The 19495-nt window shown below is 46.1% G+C and overlaps 1 protein-coding gene across 2 annotated transcripts in view; it reads right to left on the reverse strand.

Annotated features, from left to right (window-relative positions):
• Positions 1–461: 461 nt before the first annotated feature.
• Positions 462–19495, reverse strand: part of SLU7 (SLU7 homolog, splicing factor) — a 45460-nt gene continuing 26426 nt past the window's right edge. For both annotated transcript variants that reach the window (XM_073581020.1, XM_073581019.1), the window contains exons 11-16: positions 8256–8395; positions 6697–6858; positions 4396–4500; positions 4230–4295; positions 2471–2572; positions 462–793 (exon numbers count right to left, since the gene is read on the reverse strand). In XM_073581020.1, the coding sequence (XP_073437121.1) occupies positions 614–793; positions 2471–2572; positions 4230–4295; positions 4396–4500; positions 6697–6858; positions 8256–8395 (755 nt within the window). In that variant the 3' untranslated portion in view covers positions 462–613. The remainder of the gene's footprint in view (positions 794–2470; positions 2573–4229; positions 4296–4395; positions 4501–6696; positions 6859–8255; positions 8396–19495) is intronic.

A 19495-nucleotide genomic window follows, 5' to 3' on the forward strand; every position in this document is an offset into this window, starting at 1 on the left:
TAGATTCAAGAGGTCAACTTTAAGGCAACCCATCTGAGACTATGAAAATTTATCATTTTAAAAGGGATTACCCGGTCTTAGGATGAAACTACAGTAACCTGTGTTTCAAATTGTCTGCTTTTTAAGAATTCTGCTTCACATCAGTGATGGAAATACAGTTCATATCCATGGGATGAAAAGCTCATCAAGTTATTTTTTTGGCACAGCAATGTACTATTGTAGGCAATGTCTCTGAGCGGAACGCAGAAGCAGCTCAGTTATCCATCCTACATGCCCAGGATTACCAGGCTACGCAAAATGCACCGAAAGTCCATCTTAGAAACTTGATGTAGATGTTATGTCCTAGATTATAAATGCTCATCACACACAAGATTTATGTGACAGTACCATTACCTACACTAGACAAATCCTGACATTTATTTCTGAACCAAAAGTAATTTGAGTGCAGTCGTCAGCAATCATTCATGTTGACTATTTAATGAGATATAAACCAGCTCATTATACACAGTATAATGTAGATGACAACACAGAGGACATACTTATATATTTTACAAGGTATACAGATTGGACATCTGGAATAAAAAGCAATTAGTTATGAAGTATACTGGGGGAATCATTGTCCGAGGAACGAGGCCATTGGGTCATCAGGCCTCTGTCTCTTCATTCTGTAGGCCTCCATCTCCTCCTCTGTAGGCTCCCGGGTCTCGTATATGCTGTTATAGGCTCTCTTCCTCTCGTCTATTTGCATCAATTCTTTAACATGTTTAAGACGAGCTTCCTCTGCATTCAGCGCCTGCAGTGAGAGAGTAATTGGGTCACAACATCCGGATGTATCAGACAGGACATCATTTAGGGTTCCATCTACTGCAGGGAGCACATGGTCAAAGAGGACAGCAGTGCAAAGTGCATAGGCTGTAAGAATGACATAACTGCAGCAGAAAAGCAGCCGGAGGGAGGAATCCCCCTGTGAAATAAACATCATACCACCCTTTTGTAAGAGGGTCACAATCTCATTTTTACTTTCTTCCACTCATGGATTTCTAGCCCTCCATCCTTTTCCCCTTTGTGTGCTTGTATAAACAAGCAATTTGCAGTTTACTGTGTATTAAAGTTTGTAGCAGGTATTGAGCTATTAACTTTTTTTTTTTTTTTTTTTAAATACAGCTGGTTGCCTAAGTGACCGACCACTGCTGCTGTGTAGCTTGTAAGCACTGCTCTAAATTTGCCAAAGATCAGGAGGTAAAACAAAACACCGTGAGCACAACTAGAGGGTGGTGCTGAAGTTAGGTTCCCAAACCATATACATAATAGGTATAAACTTAGCACTCAACTTAAGTGTAATCAAAGGAGATTTGTTGCAGTATGAAGGTAAAAAGTCTCAGACTTGGGGCGGATCCTGCGTCTGGAGGAAAGTTTGACCCTGCTCCACACCATACTAAGCTTACCAGCCCAGTCTGAGGACAGTCTGTCCCTATACTGAGCACCCGGAGCTACTCAATAGGTTCACATCCTATTGCAACAAGAAATCTATTATAAACACGTAACTGAAGGTGGTCATCAATTAACCGAAACGTTTTACCTTCATACTACAATAAATCTCCTTTGATTACACTTAAGTTGAGTGCTAAGTTTATACCTATTAAGATCAGAAGGTAACTGCGTGCTCCATGGATTCTGTTCAGCATCAAAATCATGCTTACAAGCTCAATAAATGAAGTTTGTAAGCACGGTGCTTGTTCTGCTGTCTAGCAGCAGTGGTCGGTCTCCAAGGCAACAAGCTGTAAACAAAAAAAAATTTTCATTTCTCAAGAACAGGTGAAAATTCTAAGAAACAGTAAATTGCAACATTCTTTGCATTTAACACGCGCTATATGACAATACCCACTAAAGAGGGGGGAATAAGTGTTTAAGGTGGTCTAAGATTTGTCACGTGGACATTTTATTGAACGTATTCTATTTAAACATTTTTTTTTTTTTTTTTTTACATTAGTCTTTATTATTAATATTATTTGTTTTTGGTCTTTTCTGTGTTATAATAATCTTCTAACCCATCATACTGATATTACAACAGTTTATATGGATGAGTGTGCGGGGGCTGTGATCCCTTTAATGGACCAAAATTATTCATCTGAACCTCTGTATCCATTTATCTCCGGCCCGAAATTTCTGCCTCTCTTTTAAAACATCGTGATGGGAATTAAAGGGCCACAAAATGGTCTATGGCCTTAGCATCCACATAGCGCCATCGAAACAAGAGATTGATCAGAGCCGGTGACATTTTCCCCACAACAGGCCAGTTCCCGTGTTCTTACCACATGTAAATCACTAGGTGGCAGCTCCACATTTGTCTGCAGCCAATCCTCTAGATCTATACCAGGCGTACCACCCTCAGACAAGGAGATGGCATGGGGAGAACTGGGGTTCATTTTTCTTTGTGCTGGGAAGGACACAGATGAGCAATTTTCCTTACCTTTTTAAGTTTTTCCTGCTTCTTTTTCTCTTCACCCTCACTATCCGAACCACCACTCTTGCGATGCTTTTTCTTCTTTTTCTTTATTTTTTCTTGATGAATCTGTCAACAGGAAAGATGCGCTTGTCCTTAATTACATGACAGAATGTACATGGGGGCCGTCAGATGTATCTCACCCATAGTGGTATATTTGTGCACCTCGGTCACGTTTCCATAGGCGGCAGGCATAGATTTACCTGCTACTAGCCTGTGTTTCATGTACTGTAAAGTCAGAGAATCCGTTCAGTACGGAGGCCTTCAATGCCATCTCACTAATGGCCACTAATGTCCCCTCACAAATACGTTAACGGGAACCTGCCATGTGAAAAAACACTAATATCCGGCAGATTAATAGTGTTCCGAATCTGCCTGGTGCCGACAAGTAGATCCCCGCTGTTGGGGAAAATTAACTTTATTCCCCCCGGTAGCATTCACGTTTCAGTCAGGCATACACAAGGCAAGAAAAATAATGCAGATGTGGTCTCTGGGCATCAGACACCCATGAAAAAGCTTCTGTGTGAAAATACTAATGATGGAATATGATGTCGCTATACAAGCCAGCCTAATAAATGTCCCTTGTTGGATGGGAACGGCCAGTCTTCGGGATAATGCACTGGGATAACATGACTGTATTGGTTTTATTTGAATTTACTATGTGTTTTGAAAAAAAATAAAAATGTATATTTAAAGGGTATCTTTAGAGGGTCACAAGGATTTCACCACCTTATTTGAGAGTAGTATAATGACAGAGAGCCGGATTCCAGTCATGTGTCACTTACTGAGCTGCTTTCTAAAGTTTTGATAAAATCATTGTTTTATTCAGCAGGAGGTTATCACTAGAGGACTAGTATATCTGCTGTCAGGTAGTGAAACATATTCATAAGCTCTGTATAACCCCAACGCTCACTGGCAGCTTTCTGGCTATGTACAGTGAATACATAAAGCAGTAATCAGTGGTGTGAGCAGGGTCATACAGAGCTCAGTATTGAGAGAACTGGTATCATAGTAGCAGATAAAACAGAAATTTTAGCAAAACTATAGCAAGCAGCCTACTAAGTGAAATGTCACAGAAATCAGGATCTCTGCCCCTACATCAGGCTGCTCTCCGATAGGTTAGCAAAAACCTGGTGCCAGATTCCCTTCAGATTCATGCACATGACCGTATTATCTGTCCGAGTGCGATCTGACAAAACAGGAGATCGCACTCAGGCCAATGTTAATCTTTGGGGCTGTGCACAGGTCCGTTTTTATCTCAGACAGAGCTGATCCAGGGAAAAACTAAAATAAAAGAATTGCAGCATGCTGAGTATGTTGTTATTCAAATCACACGGAGCCATGCAAGTCAACAAGTGCGTGGGAAACATCGGACTGCACTCGCATAAAATCTGAGTGCAGTCTGATTTTCACGGAGTGACGGAATGAGAAGATGGAGAACTATTTTTCCCCATCCATGTGAATCAGGTCAGACTATAAGCAGATTGTGATTTGCACAATTGACCTAACTAGCCTTAAGTAGATCATTTATGTAAGACATTGTGTATACGGACAGGGAATCACATCACCAATGTTATACTGGGGAATAAAACACCTCATGACTGGACTCATTGTGGAGCGCTGCGAGTCCGTCCTCTTTACTGGGATTGATCTGAGAACCCAGATGTTTTACCGCTTTGCACCTATTCGTTTCTGTTATAATGGAGTACTGCTCGTGAATACTAACCTCTACTAATGTCTTGGGCTTGGACATTTCTTCAGCCTCCAGCTCCTCTTCACAGAGATCAGTATTCTAGACAAAAAGCAAACACCAGTGTTACTATGTGTGACCAGATTCATTAATGTCTTGGTGTATCACTAATCCACTAGTACATATTCAGCAGGGAGCTTACATTGGTGCTCTTCCCAGCTTCCCCAGTGCAATAAGACATCTTGACAAAGGAATGGCAACACTTGTAGCCCCATCTTCCATCTTTCCAAAATGAGCCCCAAATACACTAAACAGGAGAAAAACAAATTAATAAAAACAATTCTGAAAAACACAATGTAATAGTGGCTGCAGAGCGAAATATATGGTTTTTTTTTTTTTTTTAATTTCGCTTCTCCGTTGTAGGGATATTAGCAATCAAGTATTTGCATCTAACGAATTAACATTAGACAAGTCCACCTGTGAATTATTACATAGTTGTCACTGGGGGCGTGTACTTCTACATCTTTTATGACACTGACCAATCATAAGCAGGAAGCAACATAGAAGTGCGGAAGGATCTGTGATGATGTCATCAGGGTCACATGACCCGAATCCACAGGTCCTGGCAGCCGAAGTGCGCAGCATAAATAAGTAATGAAGGTATATTACACAGCACAGAAGTTCTGGAAACAGTAAGTGTAGGGGTCGCTGTCTAGTGCTGTAGATTAGCACCCATTACTTTAAGCTGGAGCTAATCTGAAGTTCTCAGCATCAGTTGCTACAGAATGAGCAAAGCTACTAGCAGATGATAGGAGGGGCACTGGACCCCCAGACACATCAGATCTTCATTACTCATCCATAAGGTAGGTCAACAATTTCATATAGTGACTCATTTTAGGTTACAATATTTTCTACTAATGAAGGTCTTTCCAGGGCCATTGTAACTTAACATATCAAACATACCTGTGCTTTTGTATGTGAGCAGCCAGTACAATTATCCAGTAAAAGACCTATAAATCCCATCTATGGCTCTCTGTATAGTTATTAATTGGGGCATTGCTGTAAGTACTATTTTGCCAGTACAGAATAAGCCAATGTAAAAAAAAAAAATAGAAAAATTACCATATTTTTCAGACTATAAGACACACTTTTTTCCTACAAAAATGTAGAGAAAAATGGGGGTGTGTCTTATAGTCCAGATGTACCTGCTCTGGCTGTGGTGGGGGAGCAGCAACGGCGGAGCAGCGGGTCACAGGAGGCAGGAGCCAGTTGCTGTGGCTAACTCCTGTGCACGCTGCTAAAGAGAAATGAATATTCACTGCATTCCACGTCCATAGGCGTGGAGGGCAGTGAATATTCATGTCTCTATAATAGCATCCTGGTATGCATGGCCCCACCAGAAAAACTTTAAAAAAAAACAAGCCATTACACTTAGCTTCTTGAGCTCCCTCGCCAGCAGCTGCTTTATGCTTGGAAGCAGTGCATGGCAGGGACGTCAAGCGATGCTTACAAGCCGTGGAAAGCTGCCGGAATACTCATTGCTCTCCACGCCGGGACTATGTGAGTGGGGGGCAGTGAGTATTCATTGCTCTTTAGTAGAAAGCACAGTGTTAGCCGCTGGCTTCCTACAATGGCCGGGCTTTCACATGTCCTCACTACTAAAGGGAATGAATATTCACTGCTCTCCACATCCATAGGTGTGGAATGCGGTGAATATTCATTCCCTTTAGTAGCGGCATATGTGAAAGCCCGGCCATTGTAGGAAGCCAGCGGCTAACACTGTGCTTTCTACTAAAGAGCAATGAATACTCACTGCCCTCCACTCACATAGTCTCGGCGTGGAGAGCAATGAGTATTCCAGCAGCTGTCCACGGCTTGTAAGCATCGCATGACGTCCCTGCCATGCTCTGCTTACAAGCATAAAGCAGCTGCTGGCACCGGAACAAGACGCTGCGAGGGAGCTCAGGAAGGTAAGTGTAATGGTTTGAATTTTTTAATGTTTTTCTGATGGGGCCAATCATACCAGGATAAGGATGAGAGGCCATGTGTCTCAGGATGGGCATGAGGGGCCATGCATACCAGCATAGGGATGAGGGGCCATGTGTCTCAGGATGGGGATGAGGGGCCATGTATACCAGGATAGGGATGAGGGGACCATATATACCAGGATAGGGGATATTAAGTACAGAATTGACCACATGTTTTGCTTCTTTTTTTTTCTAATTTCCTCCTCTAAAACCTAGGTGGGTCCTATGGTCCCGTGCGTCTTATAGTCCGAAAAATACGGTAGGTGGTGGGATTACCAGAACTACACCACATTATCTTTAGATTATATATGGACCAGCTTTAATACTTACCATCCATAGACAGCTAAAACTACTGGCAACAATAATACACAAAAGTCAATTCTATGTGACCAAAATAGTAAATACAAGCTTATAATCACTGCTAGCAGATAAGAAACCTGGCAACAATGTATAATTTGAAAGACTCAGTCACTGACCGTGTGGTTATTTATCAGAACATCTTCCTCATACTTAGAGCGTGCGATGGCTTTCTCCTGCCCCTTGATAACAGTGCCATGTCTGGAGTATTCCACATAGTCCTCCGTCTGAGCTAGAAGTAGCTCTGCAGGTGGAACATCCAAATGCTCCTGTCCTCCATACTGTAAAACAATAAAGCCAGCATCTTCTGAATTAAAGGACGAAGTCAGTTTTCCCTCTGTACATGAATAATTTACAATTAATAGGAGATTTCATATCTGATAACACAGTAGTGTGGAAACAAAGGCCCCGATTCATGAAGACTGGCGATTTTCTCACTTGTCTCAATGAAGGGATGTGATGGAGCCATAAGCTCCTCTCTTCATAAATCCAGAGCACCTGATGAGTAGCATGCACCATGCCAAAAATCTTACTCCAGTCAGGGACCGGAGAGAGATTTCCAGTGTAGGGAACGCCACACCTCGTCAAGAGTTAGAAAAGCTGTGGCGTCACGCCCACAAGTCAGGTTCCTCGTACTACTTGTATTTTTGTGGGACAAGTTGTACTTTTCAACGACACCATTGGTTTTACTAGATAGTGTACTGGAAAATGGTAAAAAAAAAATAAAAAAAAAAAAAAAATGTAAAAGTGCTGTGAAATTGCAAAAATAAGTGCAATTCCACAATTGACCTTTAATGCCTCCATTTTTGGGGATCTGGGGCAGGGTGAGGGCTTATTTTTGTGTGTTCTGGGCTGACGTTTTTATTGATACCATTTTGGTGTAGATACGATCTTTTGTTCACCTGTTATTGCATTTTATTGCAATATTGTGGTGACCAAATTAAATCGTACCACTGACATTGATTTTTTTCTATCTTTATGCCATTTTCCAATCGGATAAATTATTTTTATATATATATAGCTAGATCAGGCAATTCTGAACGTGGCGATACCAAATGTGTATTTTTTTTCTTTTTCACAGTTTTATTTTGAATGGGGCGAAAGGGGGGTGATTTGGACTTTTTTTTAAAAATGTTTTTTCTATTTTTACTTGCTTTAATAGTCTTCATGGGAAACTAAAAACTCCAATCATCCAATCACCTGTGCTACAATAGCAGGACTTCAGCACTGCTATGTGTAGCTAAAATGATTATCTGCTATTAGTGTCGGCCACAGGGTGGCACTCATAGTAGAAAGGCAATGACAACCACAGGGGTATCCTGTAGACCCTGAGTTGTCATGCCAAACCATTAGCGACCCAGAGATTGACAGCATTTAACATGTCAACAGAAGTGGGTGGATCGAGATTCCACTCGTGGCTGTTAGGGGCACATGTCAGGTGATGAAATCAGCTGACATGCGCCTGAAAACATGTGGACTCAGCGCCGAAGCTTGCATGGAATGCAGGAATGCGATGTATATATACGTCCTAGGTCATGAAGGGGTTAAAAGCAGACCTTTTTAATGATGGCAAATTAAAATATAACAGATTACATATTTTTTCTATTGCTCGTTGCTTTATCACAACACACATGTAGTTTATTTTTTTGCTTTATTTGCCTGCATTAAATGAACTTACTTTTTCCAGGATGCTCTTTTTCTGCTCTTCCTTGAAGTCTTCTTTCTTAACTTTGAATGATTTGCTTAGAACTTCCAGTTTAGTTGGATCAGCCTGCAGATGTACATCTGAACCCTTCTCATACGCCTCCCAGGCAAACACTGTGCGGTAGGAAATTATTTTGAGTACACAACAATAAATAAGCTTTTGTCATCCGTGAGATGTGTGTCCCATCTGAATGGCCCTTTCCACATGCCCCATTAGAGTCCCAGTGCATCAATTGCATGTGCATTACTGACAACTGCCTTACTGTTTTGGGGGTTTATAATTGCAAGTACAGGTGCAGCACAGTAACCACTTGTTGGGGGCCTCGTGAAGTAGAACCCCTAGAATAAACCAGTACTGGCTGCTGGTTGAAACTCCAGCCACCTGTGCTGGCCAAAAGCCACATGATTTTGCTTCTTTGTTGCACTCACTTTGGCATTAGGCCGAAGCTTCATTGTGTGTTTAATTGCACTTCTGATTTTACCAATAAGGGGGTGTCCACTACTAGGACAACCCCTTCTTAAACTAAATGTTTGGTCCTGATAAAATAAACCTATACTCACCTCCCATGTCGGCTCTGTTCCAGCACGGTCGGCACTCGCGGTCCCGGGGCTGTGATGCACTGTTGTGACATGTGATGCCCGGCGCCCAATCAGCGCTGACGTCACTGTCCCCACCTTTGCACGAACTGAACATGAAGTCCGGGCTGCAACTGATCTCAGACTTCCTCTTCATGTTCATTTCGACAGGAGACGAGGACAGTGACGCCAGCGCTCATTGTGCACAGGGCATCAAGTGTCATTCCACCATATAACCGCTCCAAGGACCATGAGTGCCGGCATCGCTGGAACATAGCCGGCACGGGAGGAGAGTATAGGTTTATTTTATCAGGGCTGAACATTTAGCTCAAGAAAGAGTTGTCCTAGTAGTGGAGAACCCCTTTAAAGGGAATCTGTCACCACATCTGACATATCTAAACTATTAATATGGGCATACAGGTTATAGACGGTTGAAAACAGTCCCCCTGTGTGTCTCATCACATGGCATAAAAGATTGCTGTTGAGAAATCTTTTATCACTTTATATAAACAACCTCTTCGAGGCTCTGGGGAGGATGCCGCTCGGAAGATAACTCTGCCTCCAGAGCTTACATTACATGAAGTACGAGTTCCCAGTGTGATATGTGATGGTTACCAGTGTTACTGGTGTGATGTGTAATGGCCGCTCTCCTGACCTCACTGCAGAGCTGTGTGTGATTATACCTGACACATCTGCAGGTTCCTCTCAGCTTCAGCTTCCATCTCAAACGCAGATAGGGCTGCAATATTGTTGTAATAGAGCTGCAGCTGCAAGACGACAAATTTAATTTCTCCTGTTCGGTGTTAGTTACTTGTCTTACACTGGTAACTCCCCCTTTAATATAAAAGAAGCTCTGGAGGCAGATTCTCATGCAGAGCAGTGTCCTGCCCACAGCCTGGAAGAGGCCATTTATATGTAAGAAAGAAGTGGTTTTCTTTTTGAATAAGCCACTGGATCGCAGATATCAAGCTATCATCTTATTCAGCTTGCTATGACTAGCATGCCCATATAGATGGCTTAGAAGGGTTGATCCTACTGACAAATACCCTTTAAAATTAATCTGTCTGCATGTTTTTTCTATGTAATCTGACAGCAGCATGATGTGGGGTCTGAGACCCTGATTCTAGTGATGTGTCACTCAATAGGCTGTGTGTTGATGTTTCAACAAAATCAGTGCTTTATCAGCAGAGTTTATCACTACAGGACTAGTTATGGACTAAGAGGGTATGTGCACTCACTGTCTTGATTAGGTGGGTCTGATCCGAAACCCGCCAGAAAAAGCATTTAAAAGACAACGCTAGAAGAATGAACATGCCCGGGATATATATCGGGCATGCCACTGCAATGCCAAAATGCCTATGCAGTGCATATGTTTACATGTTTTTAAGCTTCTTTTAACCGCTTTGAGGTTTAGAAGTGACATGACCTTCTTCAGGCGCTACTGCATGGAATCCAGTCACTGTTTTACACATAGAAGTAAACACACACAAAAGAAGAAAAAAAAAAAAAAAAAAAAAAAACGCTGGCAGCAAAAGTGCTGCAAATGGAAAACGGATAGAAAAGACAAAAGAAGGAGCTTCAGGAAAATCACCACCTAGATCTTCTCAGTGACCTCTGCTTGAAAAACGCAACACGGACGCCAGCATCTAAAAGATGTGCACATTCACTCAGGGTGCATCCACACTGGACGCAAACAAGGAGATTTTTGTGTACTCACCCTAAAATCTCTCTCTCTTAGCCTTTAATTGGGGGACACAGAACCGTGGGTGTTATGCTGCTGTCCACTAGGAGGCGACACTATGCATAATCTGAAAAAGATTAACTTTGGCTCCTCCTCTGCAGTATACACCCCTGGACGGCGTCAGCCTTCTCCAGTTTTTTGCCAAAGCATAAGGAGGAACGTAATCAAATAATATAACCATGCCTGTAAGAAGGCTACTATGTACGAGCTCAAAGAACAATATGAGAACTCAACAGTAAACAACGGCCCGTAAGGGCAACAGGGTGGGAGCTGTGTCCCCCAATTAAAGGCTAAGAGAAAGAGATTTTACGGTGAGTACACAAAAATCTCCTTTACTCTGTCGCCTAATTGGGGGACACAGAACCGTGGGACGTCCCAAAGCAGTCCCTGGGTGGGAAGCAGTGGACGAATATTGTGTTGACAGTTCCCTAGACTTGGGGTACTGCCGCCTGCAGAACCAGTCTACCCAGGCTCGCATCCGCTGAGGACTGGGTATGAACACTGTAGTGTTTCGTAAACGTGTGTAGGCTAGTCCAAGTGGCCGCCTTACACACTTGTTGTGCCGAAGCCTGATGCCGAATGGCCCAGGAGGCCCCTACTGCTCGTGTAGAGTTTGCCGTGATACCGGCCGGAAGAGGGGAACTGTTAAGTCGGTAGGCCTCATGTATGGTGGACTTGATCCACCTGGCAAGGGTAGCCTTGGAAGCCGGCAGCCCCTTGCAACTACCTTCCGGAAGAATGAAGAGGGAATCAGATTTCCGGAAAGGTGCAGTCCTGGACACGTAAATCCGCAATGCTCTGACGAGGTCAAGCGTATGCAGAGCCTTCTCCACTCTATGAACCGGAACCGGGCAAAGGGATGGCAGTGAAATCTCCTCATTGAGGTGAAAGTTGGACACAACCTTCGGAAGGAAGGATGGTACCGTGCGGAGAACGACCTTGTCCTGGTGAAAGGCTAGGAAAGGCCGTCTGCAGGAAAGTGCTGACAATTCCGACACTCTGCGTAACAAGGTGATCGCCACTAGAAAAACCACTTTCTGAGACAGAATGGAGAGTGGAACTCCTCTAAGAGGTTCGGAGGGTGGAGCTTGCAATGCTGTCAGGACTAGATTGAGGTCCCACGTATCCAGCGGACGTTTGTAGGGAGGAACCAATCGGGAAACTCCCTGGATGAAAGTCCTTACTTGCGGTTTAATAGCAATACGCTTTTGAAAAAGGACTGAAAGCGCCGACACCTGACTCTTAAGCGAACTTAGGGATAGCTTGGCATCTAGGCCCGATTGAAGAAAACCTAGTACCTTCGGGAGGGAATAAGGGAGTGGGACTTGTCCATGAGATTCGCACCAAGAAAAGAAAGCTCTCCAGGTACGATAATAGAGCTTGGCGGAGGCCGGCTTCCTTGCCCTGATCATAGTTGCAATGACTGCCGGTGAAAAACCTGCCTGGGTTAGAATCCAGGTTTCAAGGGCCATGCCGTCAAATTGAGAGCCCCTGAATTCTGGTGGAAGAACGGACCTTGAGACAGAAGGTCGTGACGGTCGGGTAGACGCCAGGGGGCGTCTGCTGTAAGTTGGACTATGTCGGCGTACCATGTACGTCTGGGCCAGTCTGGCGCGATGAGGATGGTCGGAACTCCCTCTTGCTTGATCTTCCTCACGACCCTGGCGATTAGGGGGAGGGGTGGAAAAATGTACAGGAGTCGGAACTGGGACCAGTCCTGGACCAGGGCATCCGCTCCGAGCGACCGCGGGTCGTGTGTCCTGGCCATGAAATTGGGGACCTTGGTATTGAGATGGGATGCCATTAGGTCCACCTCCGGGGTTCCCCAGCGTTGACAGATCTGGCAAAAAATCTCGGGATGGAGAGACCACTCCCCCCGAGTCCATTCCTTGCCTGCTGAGGAAGTCGGCTTCCCAGTTTTCTACACCCGGAATGTGTACCGCAGAAAGTACCGACTTCGTGTCTTCCGCCCAGCGGAGGATATGAGTCACTTCTCTTATCGCCTGGGCGCTGCGGGTCCTGCCTTGGTGGTTCACGTATGCCACAGCTGTGGCATTGTCCGACTGTATCCGTATGTGTGAGGCTGCAAGCAAGTGATGAAAGGCTCTCAGTGCCAAGAGAATGGCCCTGATTTCCAGAACATTGATGGGCAATGTCACTTCCCTCGGTGACCACTTGCCCTGTGATGTAGGTGCACCGCCCCCCAGCCTGTCAGGCTTGCATCGGTAGTCAGGATCTTCCATTGTCCTGAGAGGAATGGCTTCCCTCGTGTAAGCGAGGTTGGTTTGAGCCACCAATGCAGGGACCTCCTGGTTGATGACGTCAACCTTAACTCCCTGTCGAGGAAGAAGGGGTTCCTGTCCCAAGATCTGAGTATGGCTAGTTGAAGGACCATGAGGTGAAACTGGGCAAATGGCACTGCCTCTATTGCTGCTGCCATCCGGCCGAGGACTCTCATGGCAAACCGGAGAGATCGAGGAGGACTGCGAAGGAGTGTGCGAACTCCCAGACGGATGGCCAGTGTCTTGTCCTTGGGAAGGAGCACCAGGCCCCTGGCGGTGTCGAATACCATTCCCAGGAATGTTAGAGTCCGAGTTGGGATAGTCGACGATTTCTGTAGGTTGACTAGCCATCCCAGGCGACTCAGTGTGTCTAGTGTGATTGAGACACTGACCTCGCAGTCTTTGAAAGTGGGAGACTTGATGAGGAGGTCGTCCAGGTACGGGACGACTAGAATGCCTCTTGAGTGCAGGACGTCTATGGTGGCCGCCATGACTTTGGTGAACGTTCTTGGAGCCGTGGCGAGTCCGAACGGAAGGGCGACAAACTGGTAGTTGTTTTGGTTGACCGCGAACCTGAGAAACCTTTGGTGGGCGGGAGCAATTGGTATGTGGAGATACGCATCCTGTATGTCTATGGAGGCGAGGTATTCTCCCTGGTCCATGGATGCAATGATGGACCGGAGGGACTCCATGCGGAAATGACGGACCCGTACGTAATTGTTGAGCTGTTTTAGGTCCAGTATGGGTCGGACGCCGCCTCCTTTCTTGGGGACTACGAACAAATTTGAGTAGAATCCTTGGAATCTCTCGTTCGCGGGAACCGGCACCACAACTCCTGATTGAAGGATAGGGGAAACCGCTTGGTGGAAAGCACAAGCCTTTTCTGGTGGTGTTGGAGGAATAGAAAGGAAGAACCGGTTCGGTGGAACGGAAGTGAACTCTATCTTGTATCCGGAAGACACTATTTCCCTGACCCACCTGTCTTCTGTAATAGGCAGCCAGACTTGCTGAAAGAGTAAAAGTTGGCCGCCTACTGGTTGGGTGTCTTCCGGAGGTCACGAGTCAAGATGAAGCGAAGTTCTGAGGTTTTCCTCCCTTGGGTTTCGCTTGGCCTGCTTTCGACTGCCAAGCCCTGTCCGGTCGCTGCTGCGTCCGTGGGTTGTCCCTGCGTGGAGAATGGTTACGGTTTTGCACTGGGCGCGAAACGGACCAGCCCGAGGAATTCCGAAAGGATCGGAATCGCGTCTGGTTTCTTTGTTTAAACGTGCGTTTCGGTTTTAGTTGAGGGAGAGAGGTACTCTTACCCCCAGTGGCATTGGCTATCATGGTGTCCAACTTTTCGCCAAAAAGTCTTCCAGTAAAATACGGAAGTCGCGTGAGGGACTTCTTTGAGGCCGCATCCGCTTTCCATTCTCGCAGCCAGAGGATGCGTCGGATCGTGATGGCGTTTGATGCTATTCCCGCTACACCTCTGGCGGAATCCAGGGCTGCATGAATCATGTAGTCTGCTACCACTGCTATCTGGACCGCTTGGTCCGAGAGCTCAGGATTTGAAGCCTGAAGACCCTCCTGTAGTTTTTTGGCCCAAGCCAGGACGGCCTTGGCTGCCCAAACTGAAGCAAACGCAGGGCCCAGAGAGGCGCCTGCCGCTTCGAAAATAGAACGAGCCATGCGTTCTACTTGCCGGTCTGCTGCGTCCCTGAGGGTTGAGCTATCCGGCAGAGAGAGTAAAGTCTGCGCTGCTAGCCTAGAAGCCGGAGGGTCCACTTCAGGTGGATCTGTCCATTGTTTGGTGTCTGTCTGTGGGAAGGGGTACTTCGCTTCCAAATATTTGCGATTAGCGAATTTTTTCTCAGGCTGCTCAAACTGTTTGGTAAGTATTTTCTCAAACTCATGGTGATTAGGGAAGACCTTAGGTGGTTTCTGAACACTTTCGAAGCAAATCCTATGTTCTGGGACTTCCGGGGCCGACTCTGGAATTTTTAGCACCCGATGAATGGCAGAAATTATGTCCTCAACTAGCGCTGTATTGCTAGGGGGAGAAGGTACCACGGACCTGTCCGTTTCGTTATCTGAGTCGGAGTCACAGATGCCCTCCGAATCCTGTGCCTCGCTAAGGTGATCCCTGGAGGGCGACCAGGGGCGGGGGTCTTCTGTGTTGGGGGATCCCTGTGGTAAATTGCACTGTCTGTCTGTGGCAGGGGATTGCCCAGGAGACCTGGAATGACGCTGTCTCTCCCTGGAGGGGGACGACCTTGTGCTATAGTGCGATTCAGGTGATCGAGACCTGTGGGTCCGCTTACGTCTGTGAGAGTTCGAAGCAGCATGTTCCTGAGACAAGCTGTCCGTTTGCTGTGTACCGTCCATAGCCGGGGCCCGACTCTGCAGAGCTTGCAGCAATGTAGCAGTTAGGTTGTCTATGGACTGTGTCATGGACTGAGACATCCGAGTTGCCCATTCCAGCGTGGCCTGTGACACTGAAGCGTCAGTAGGGACTCCCTGGGGTTCTGACCCAGAGTTCTGGATGCAGTCCCGGCAGTGCGGATACGTGCTGCCACTAGGGAGCGTGGCTTTGCAGGCTGTGCAGAATGCATAGAAACATTCCTGCCTGGTTCTCTTCCTTGAGCCCGGCATAGTGCACAGAGGCTGGCTATAAGGGATCGTACAGGGGTGGCTACACAGAGGGAACCCACAGAGAGCCTTATAGGAAGTATAGATTCACAGCTGAGTAATGAAAACCCAGCTGTGAGCTTACCCCACCGGTGTGCCCCTAGGTCCAGCGCCGACAGATCCCAGTTCTGTGCCCCCCGGAGACCGCTGTGATGCTCCTCTCCTGGATCTCATCCAGAAAAAATGGCCACCGGGACTCTGAGGAGAGGGAGGAGGGGGCGGAGAGCTGAAAAGGGCGCGCTGGGCTGTGTAAGAACGCCCCCTTTCTGCCTCAATCCGCCCCTTCTATGACACTCCAGTGTGTCATTTTGGTCATCCGGGGGGCGGGGAAAAGGCGGCGGCTTCGGCTAGGCCGAAGCCGCGGTCTAAATTAGAGGCCTGATGCCCAGGAGGGCTCCAGAGCGGCGCGGTAGTCCGGGGGGGGGGGCGGAGGATTTGTACCAGACCCCCCCAGAATGGTCGACTGGATAGCGGTGGGGGTAGCAGGGGTAGCGGTTTCTGTATGTGGGGCCCCTGAAGCGCTATGGAGCCGCTGCTGCAGCAGAGACAGGGACGCAGAAAAAGCCCTGTCTCTGCTGTGCCATCCAGTCCGCACCCTCCCCCGGCCCCAACAGGATCCCTCAGCCGGCCTGGGGTCCCTGGAAGCTGCGGAATGCTGCCTGATCTCCGACCCTACCTGAGGCGTCTCAACCTAATGCCCCCTGCGGGGGATTAGGGAGGGTGCGTCTGTCACCGTCAGGGGGTCTTCATCCTCGCCTCAACCTCAACCCAGACCCCTTAAAGGGGTTGGGGAAGGAGGGGGGTCTCGACCTCGAACCAGGACCCGAGGGACTGGGGAGGGAGCGACATGGGGAATAGCCACCTCGACCTCAACCGGGTACCCCTAATAGGGGACCGAGGAGGGAGCCATGCCGGGAGTCTCGCTGGAGACCCTCTTTTCTTCATCTGTATTTCCGGACGAAAAAAGGAAAAAAACGGAAGAAAAAAGGTGTGCCTCCTTGCGACACTAAGCAAAAACTGGAGAAGGCTGACGCCGTCCAGGGGTGTATACTGCAGAGGAGGAGCCAAAGTTAATCTTTTTCAGATTATGCATAGTGTCGCCTCCTAGTGGACAGCAGCATAACTCCCACGGTTCTGTGTCCCCCAATTAGGCGACAGAGTAAAAAATATTTTTACCCAATGCCAGCAGCATCCAAACTAATTTGTGCTCCCGTCGCTTTCATTTTCTCTGTAAACATCTGTGGATTTACCACTTCACCATTTATATTGGAGTTAAAAACTGCAATTTGATAACAGGATTTGTCAATAATTGTCCCCTACGTTTTCGAAGCACAGTTATGTGAGTATGCAGCGTCGGACTGGCCCACCGGGGAACCGGATTCTCCGGTGGGCCCTGGCATCTGGTGGGCCCTGGCACCTGCAGGCATACAGGGCCAGCAGTTGCCTAGGGCCCCCGCTGCTCCAGGGGCCCCCAGCCAGTGGTGTGTCGCACACCATGCAGCTGCTATGGGGGCCCCTGCCAGCGGAGCAGCAGCGGGTGTCAGGAGGCAGGAGGCCCTGTCCCCGCTGCTAAAGAGAAATGAATATTCACTGCGAAGCAGTGAATATCATTTCAGGTCTCCACCCCCAGAGGCCCCGCCCCCAGCCCAGTAAGCCGCTCTGCATCTGTAAATCAGGGCCGGCGCCGCCCTCAGTCCTCTCTGCTCCTGACTCACAGCCGGTGCGCGATGACGTCACTACATCGCGCACCCGCTGTGTGTCTGGCAGAGGGGGCAGCTCCTGACACTGAAGCCGGGATCAGCGTGGGAGCGAGGAGGAGAGGTGAGTATTGTGTTTTGTTTGTTTTTTTTTACATCTCTCTAGCTCTCTCTCTCTGTCTCTCTCTATCCATCTATCTCTATTTCTCAATATATCTCTATATCTCTCTCTCTCTTATATCTATCTATCTCTATCTATTATCTATATCTATCTCTATCTATTATCTATATCTATCTCTATCGCTCTATCTTTATATCTATCTTTCTATCTATCTCTATATCTATCTATCTTACTCTATCTCTATATCTATTATCTCTATATTTATTATCTATCTAGCTACCATCTATATCTATCTTTATCTATATATATCTCTAATATCTATATCTATCTATCTCTATACCTATCTATCTATCTATCCATCCGTTATCTATCTCTATATCTTTTCTCTGTATCTATCTCTCTATATCTCTCGCTATCTATCGCTCTATCTTTCTATCTATATCTATCTTTATATCTATCTCTATATCTATCTCTATTTCTCTCTATATCTATCTCTATATCTCTATAGCTATCTATCTATATATCTCTTTCTCTATATCTCTATATCTATCTCTCTATATCTATCTATCTTTATCTATTTATCTCTATATCTTTTCTCTGTATCTATCTCTCTATATCTATATCTATCTATCTCTATATATATCTATTATCTCTATATCTATATCTATTTCTCTCTATATCTATCTATCTCTATCTCTCTGTATATCTATCTTTCTATCTCTATATCTATCTCTATATCTATCTATCTATCTCTATCTATTATCTATATCTATCGCTCTATCTCTATATCTATCTCTATATCTATCTTTCTATCTATATCTATCTATATCTATCTATTATGTCTATCTAGCTATCTCTATTATCTATATCTACCTATCTCTATATCTTTCTATCTTACTCTATCTCTATATTTATTATCTATCTTTATCTATCTATCTCTATCTATTATCTATATCTATCTCTCTATCTATTTATCGATCTCTGTATCTATCTCTCTCTATCTCTCTCTATCTTTATATCTACACTCACTGGCCACTTTATTAGGTACACCATGCTAGTAACGGGTTGGACCCCCTTTTGCCTTCAGAACTGCCTCAATTCTTCATGGCAGAGATTCAACAAGGTGCTGGAAGCATTCCTCAGAGATTTTGGACCATATTGACATGATGGCATCACACCGTTGGCGCAGATTTGTCGGCTGCACATCCCTGATGCGAATCTCCCGTTCCACCACATCCCAAAGATGCTCTATTGGATTGAGATCTGGTGACTGAGGAGGCCATTTGAGTACAGTGAACTCATTGTCATGTTCAAGAAACCAATCTGAGATGATTCGAGCTTTATGACATGGCGCATTATCCTGCTGAAAGTAGCCATCAGATGTTGGGTACATTGTGGTCATAAAGGGATGGACATGGTCAGCAACAATACTCAGGTAGGCTGTGGCGTTGCAACGATGCTCAATTGGTACCAAGGGGCCCAAAGAGTGCCAAGAAAAAATTCCCCACACCATGACACCACCACCACCAGCCTGAACCGTTGATACAAGGCAGGATGGATCCATGCTTTCATGTTGTTTACGCCAAATTCTGACCCTACCATCCGAATGTCGCAGCAGAAATCGAGACTCATCAGACCAGGCAACGTTTTTCCAATCTTCTACTGTCCAATTTCGATGAGCTTGTGCAAATTGTAGCCTCAGTTTCCTGTTCTTAGCTGAGAGGAGTGGTACCCAGTGTGGTCTTCTGCTGCTGTAGCCCATCTGCCTTAAAGTTTGACGCACTGTGCGTTCAGAGATGCTCTTCTGCCTACCTTGGTTGTAACGGGTGGCAATTTGAGTCCCTGTTGCCTTTCTATCAGCTCGAACCAGTCTGCCCATTCTCCTCTGACCTCAACAAGGCATTTCCGGCCACAGAACTGTCGCTCACTGGATTTTTTTTCTTTTTCGGACCATTCTCTGTAAACCCTAGAGATGGTTGTGCGTGAAAATCCCAGTAGATCAGCAGTTTCTGAAATACTCAGACCAGCCCTTCTGGCACCAACAATCATGCCACGTTCAAAGGCACTCAAATCACCTTTCTTCCCCATACTGATGCTCGGTTTGAACTGCAGGAGATTGTCTTGACC

Source organism: Dendrobates tinctorius, unplaced genomic scaffold (assembly GCF_039654945.1).
Source record: "Dendrobates tinctorius isolate UK_male_01 unplaced genomic scaffold, ASM3965494v1 ptg000067l, whole genome shotgun sequence".
Taxonomy (NCBI): domain Eukaryota; kingdom Metazoa; phylum Chordata; class Amphibia; order Anura; family Dendrobatidae; genus Dendrobates; species Dendrobates tinctorius.